General features: G+C 38.4%; 1 protein-coding gene across 1 annotated transcript; it reads right to left on the bottom strand.

The window, feature by feature from the left end:
- Positions 1–2,113: 2,113 nt before the first annotated feature.
- On the bottom strand, positions 2,114–2,446 carry LOC142433342 (small ribosomal subunit protein uS13-like). The gene has a single exon (XM_075538358.1). It carries the CDS (start codon positions 2,444–2,446, stop codon positions 2,114–2,116), a length of 333 nt encoding a protein of 110 aa, XP_075394473.1.
- Between the last annotated feature and the right edge of the window lie 3,696 nt (positions 2,447–6,142).

The following is a 6,142-nucleotide window of genomic DNA, read 5'->3' on the forward strand; positions in this document are numbered from 1 at the left end:
CACACATTGATATGATTGTTTTGTTCTTTTATGCCTGATAATTGGCACCTTGTGATCACACAGATTTGGTGTGCTTCTTCCATGTGGACGTTGTTGCTTCTGAGTTAGATGACCACTTTGTTACCTTCAAGTCTTTAAGACCCTTGACACTCTATCTTTTGATAGCCAGGCATCTTTTGATGGATTTTCTTGATAGATTTCATTGACTCTTTTCTAATATTAAACCATCTTTGGATACCTGGTATGAATCTCACTTGATCATGATGTTTTAAAAAATGTTTTGCTGAAAATCTTAGCTGGCAGTTTTTAGAAAAATTTGACACCTATATGTACAAGAGATATTGGTCAGAAGTTGTCAAATCTGATGTCTTCGAATGGCATAGTTATTAGGTTCATACTTGTTTCACAAAATGAGTTTAGTAATATCCTTTTTAAAATTCTGAAATTTTTATTTAGAATAGGTGTTAACTATTCTCTAAAATCAGGCATCCTCAGACTTTTTAAACAGGGGGCCAATTCACTTTCCCTCAGATCCATTGGAGGGGCGGACTATAGTTTTTAAAGAAAAAAAGCTGTGAACAAATTCCTATGCACACTGCACATATTTTATTTTGAAGTAAAAAAAAACGGGGCAAAAACACCCAGCAGGCCGGGAAAATATCCTTGAGGGGGCCACATGTGGCCAAGGGACCGCAGTTTGATGACGCCTAAATGATTAGTAGATTTCCCCTGTAAAACCCTTTGTTCTCAGACATTTTTATTTTGAAGTTAAGGTTTTATAGACCTCTCTGTATAATTGTAGGTAGGTAACGGGTTTCTAGGAAAAACTTACACTTCTAGATTTTCAAGTTTGTTGGAATACACCTTTTTCATAAATTGTATAATTATCTGTTTTATTTCAGTTGGTTCTATTGTGATATCACCATTTTCATTTTTTATTTACAATGTTTGCGTTTTCTCCTTTACCTTTGTTAGGTTCGCACATGGCTTATCAATTTTGTTAATCCTTTTGAAGAAACAAGTTCTTGCTGAATTTTCCTACATTTAATATATTCCTGATTCATTTATTTCTGCTCTAATGTTTTTATTCCTTGTCTTTTAGTGTCTGAGAGTTTATTGTTCTAATTGTTTTAGATGTAGTGTTATGGTGTCTGTTTTAATCCTTTCTTCCTTTGTGATGCGAGTACTTACTGTTAAAATTGCCTTCTCAGTACTGCTTTTGCCATTTAACAGATTGTGGTATGCTGCATTACATTCTCATTTGTTTCAAGAAATTTCTAAATTGCATTCTTTATTTCTTCAGTTACTTGGATGTTTTAAAGTAGAACATTGTTCAGGTTCCATATAATTGACTTTTAGGACAATTGTCCTGTACTTGATATCTAATTTTATAGCATTGTGATCTGAAAAAATGTTTTGTAATATCTTAATGTTTAAAATGTATTGATGCTTGCTTTGCGGCCTAGTGTATAATCTATTCTGGAGTATTATATGAGCACTGGGAATGATGCATATTATACTCTTTTTATGTGTTGTGTATAGGTCTAAGGAATCAAGTTGATTAATTATATTCTTACTTCTTCTATATCTTTATTGATTTTCTTTTTTTTCATCTGTTTTCGTCATAAGTGATATATTAACATTTCCTGGTATTATTGTAATATAGTCTTTTCCTCTCTTTAATTATGTAAGATTAACGTATTTTGAGGTTTTTCTTTGCATACGTAGATGTTTATTTTGTTATGTCTACTTGTCCAATTTCAACTCCCATCAGTATACAATGTCTCTCTTGATAGTTTTTACTTTGATATCTATTTTTTCAAAAATTAATATTACTGCTGCTTTCTTTTGACTACCGTTAGTTTGATATTTTTTATATTTTGATTTTTAGTCTGTTTTTTGTATTTAGAGCTGAGATGAGTTTCTTATAAGCAGCATATTAATAGCTCAAGTGTTCTCATCCATTCTAACAATCTTTGTCTCTTAACTAGTAGATCTTATACATTTACATACAATGTTATTATCGATGGGTATGATTTTAATCTTACCACTTTGTTATATATGTTTCCTTTTTATGTATAAACTACTAATTAATAGACAAGGTTGATAGGCTTTAGTTCATCTTAGACAGTCCACGGGTTTGACCACGGCAGCCGGCGTCTTGGTGTGCTGACTTTGATGTCAAAATCCCAGAGGTGGCACAGCCCTCTGTGGGCCCCCAATATTTCACATTGCTCCAGATGTCACAGACCCTGTTGTCCAGATGGTTGGCCAGGACCTGGCTGGATTTGCCATTGTTAACATCTTTCTGTCTATTCATGAACCAGTCTGGAATCTTGTATGGCAGTGGATTCTGGAGGATGGTTATCACCCCCTCAACCTCATCTTTGGTGAGCTCCCCTGCTCTCTTGGTGAGGTCAATGTCTGATTTCCTCAACACGAGCATATCTTCGCCCCACACCCTTCATGGCAGTGAAGGCAAAGGCTATTTTCTGCCACCCATGTATGGTTAGTCTTGAGCACTTACAAAATGTGCTGGAAATTCACAGGGATAACTAGAGACATGGCAGTAACAGGGCGTTGATGCGTAGACCTCCGGTGAAAGAGCATTTTGGTATATTTTTACGATGTTCATTTCCTTGTTCATCATGATTTTCGATGCTGATTTCCATTTTCTTATGTTTTTTCTGTTCAACTTTTTCCTGTTTTTACCGTACTGTTTAAGAACATTTTATGATTTTCCCTTTTAATTTTGTTGAAGTTATAGAATTTTTTTTGAGATCAGTTTGCTTTTAATTACTCTGTTTCCAAATTTAAGGCGGTTTCTGGTCTTTTGTTAACTACTCAGTATCTTCTCCATTCGACTAATATCTGCTATGTTTCTTCTCTTCCTTTATTGTAAGTACTGTATTACTGTATTGCAAGGTGAAGCCTGCCCCTGGCACATCATCACGGGCCCAGTAAGTGCAATTGTACAGCGATAATAATAAAGATCATAGTAAAGTCATAGGGAGAATGAGAGATAAAAGTGGTAGAAATACAGGAGTCAGACACATTTCATGGGAGCATTTCTCAACTGAGGCTCAATGATGATTCACGTGGACAGAGAGAGATTTAATGCTAACCAAGGCTTTTATATTCTCTGGGGACATGTAAGCCCCCTAATTACAGGTGAAGACATACGTCACAGGAGAAAGTTGTGCTATAGGTAATACAATAATGGGAGGGGGTGACCTGGGGGTATCCACCCAATAGGACGATGAGGGATTGGGGGTATAAATGTGTCAAGATGGGCAGATCCTAGATTCAGGATGGCAGCCTAACTTGGATGTGACTGAGATGGTTTGATCTGTTTTCTGGCTCAAATGATACAGACCATAATCAGTAGGGTGTGAACTCCACTTACAGGAACCAAATCAATGACTGCAAACCTTTAAGGAGAAGTAATCCTTTGTCCTTAACATCAGGGAGCTGGGTCTACCTTAGTCTGGTGACTGAATGCCTCCAGGGAAGCTGTCTGTAAGCATCTGACCTCCCCCCATATGCTAGCCAAAAGCCCCTAATGCTTTCCATGTCTTTGGTGCAAACAAAGCTGGGGAAAAGTCTCTTTATAATCCCACACCATATTGTTGTCTTTATTGCAGAATGTTACCTGAGCTTCCCTATGTTGAATTGTACCATTTTGTTTCACTCTGTGTGTTACTTATGGAGGATGATTTCTTAAAAATTACATCATATACGTTGATCTTAGGATGCTGTATATTGTTGATTCTCTGTTCAAAGAACCAATGTCAGTGTTTTTTGTAAGGTTGGCCTGTTCTCACAAAATCCTTCTCCTCAGCTGATTTTCTGGAGCACTGGGGAGAGGGGCATCTCTGCAGATGTCACTTCAAGATAGCCAAGAATTTGAGGCTTCTTTTGGGTTCTCTACACTGATCCTTCCTCTGATGTGACCAGGCTGTTACTAGCAGGGGTTTCTATTCTTTTGGGGAGGTTAGAACTCAGGTTCCTGAATCTTCTTCTATTTCAATTAATTACTTTGTAAAATGTTCTTTTGTGGGGCTCGTAGAACTCATCACAATCCATCCATCCATTGTGTCAAGCACATTTGTTGCCATGATCATTCTCAAAACATTAGATTTCTGCTTGAGCCCTTGTTATCAGCTTCTCATTTCCCCATCCCTCCCCACACCTTCCTCCCTCATGAACCCTTGATAATTTATACATTATTATTATTTCATCACTGTCTGACATCTCCCTTAACACACTTTTTCTGTTTTCCATCCAACAGCGATGAGGTTATATGTAGATCCTTGTAATCAGTTCCCCCTTTCCACCCCACCCTCCCTCCACCTTCCCGCTATTGCTAATTTCACCACTGGTCCTGAAGGGACCATCTGTTCTGGATTCCCTGTGTTTCCAGTTCCTATCTGATCCAGTATACATCTTCTGGTCTTGGAAGATTTGTAAGGTAGAATTGGGATCTTGGTAGTGGTGGAAGGAAGCATTTAAGAACTAGAGTAAAATTGTATGTTTCATCATTGCAACACTGCATCCTGACTGGCTCATTTCCTCCCTGCTACCCTCCAGTAAAGGGATATCCAGTTGCCTCCAGATGGGTCTTGGTTCCCCAATCTGCACTCCCCCTCATTCACAATGATTTCATTTTTTGTTCTTTGATGCCTGATACCTGATCCCTTAGAAACCTTGTGATCACACAGGCTGGTGTGCTTTTTTCCATGTGGCTTTTGTTGCTTCTGAGCTAGGAGGCCACTTGTTTACCTTCAAGTCTTTAAGAGCCCAGATGCTATATCTTTTGATAGCTGGGCCCCATTAGCTTTCTTCTCCACATTTGCTTATGTAACCAATTGTCTTCAGCGATCGTATAGAAAGGTGAGCACACAATGGTATGATTTCTTGTTCTTTGATGTCTCATGCGTGATCACTTCAACACCTCATGATCACACAGGCTGCTGGTGTGCTTCTTCCATGTGGGCTTTGTTGCCTCTGAGCTAGGTGGCTGCTTGTTTATCTTCAAGTCTTGAAGATCTTAGATGCTATATCTTATGATAGCCAGGCCCCATCATCTTTCTTCACCACATTTGCTTATGCATCCGCTTAGCCTTCAGCAACCTCTTCTTCACTTTTAAACAAGCCTTGGTTGAAGAGGATTTTGTAGAGCTTCAGGCCAGTGGCTATGTTTTTCCTCAGCTGCTTCCTTGCACTTTTTGAAGACTCCTTCAATGAAAATTGACTGAGTTTTTCTATGAGACTATTGCCTAGGCCTTCAAACACAGAAAACCGACCTTGGAAGATATTTAGTTAGGTCTGAGGAGTATCTGTGGTTGTGTCTTCAGTGAATTTATGAGGAGCTTCAAAAAGTATATAGAAAATGATTTAATACAGAATGTAAAATATCCTTTAACTTTGTGAAAATTCTTTGTGCTAGTTTTGTTTTTCAAATTCGCATAGCAACCTCACAGACAACAGAACACAGCGCTGCTCAGTAGTCCACCATCTTCACAATATGTCTGCACTGGATGACTCTAGCTCATTGAAGAGCTTCCTGTTTTTTCCTGAACCTTTACTCTTTCAATCATGATGTCCTTCTTAGGGGATTTGTCCCTCTGATAAGACATCCAAAATAAACGAGAAGACTTCTTGACACCTTTATTTATAAAGCGAATCCCTGTCTTAGTCCTTTCTCTTTCTTTCACTGCCCTATTCCTTTTGAGACAGAGTTGCTCATTCTTCCGGCTGTCTTTGATATATTTAATATTCTTTGCTACCATATAGTGGTGTAGGGTTACAAGTTGGGGTGCAAATTGCATGGTCAACAATTCAAAACCACCAACATCTCCTCAGGAGAAAGACTGGCCTTTCTACTTCCATCAAAGAGTCACAGTCTCTTAAGTGTTTCTGAGGCTGTACATTTTAGGGAAGCAAACCAACTCACCGTTCTTCCAAGGTGTAGTTATTTGATTGAACTGAGGTTCAACAGCTCATGCGGGTAACCCACTACACCACCAGGGTTGTCTTAAATGAGATAAAAGGTAGAGAAAACAATAGAGCAGCCAGACAGCCTAATTTTACAACACTGGGGGTGAGATATACCCTGGGGTTTAGAAAAGCTGGGATATAT

This window comes from Tenrec ecaudatus, chromosome X, assembly GCF_050624435.1.
Source record: "Tenrec ecaudatus isolate mTenEca1 chromosome X, mTenEca1.hap1, whole genome shotgun sequence".
Classification (NCBI taxonomy): domain Eukaryota; kingdom Metazoa; phylum Chordata; class Mammalia; order Afrosoricida; family Tenrecidae; genus Tenrec; species Tenrec ecaudatus.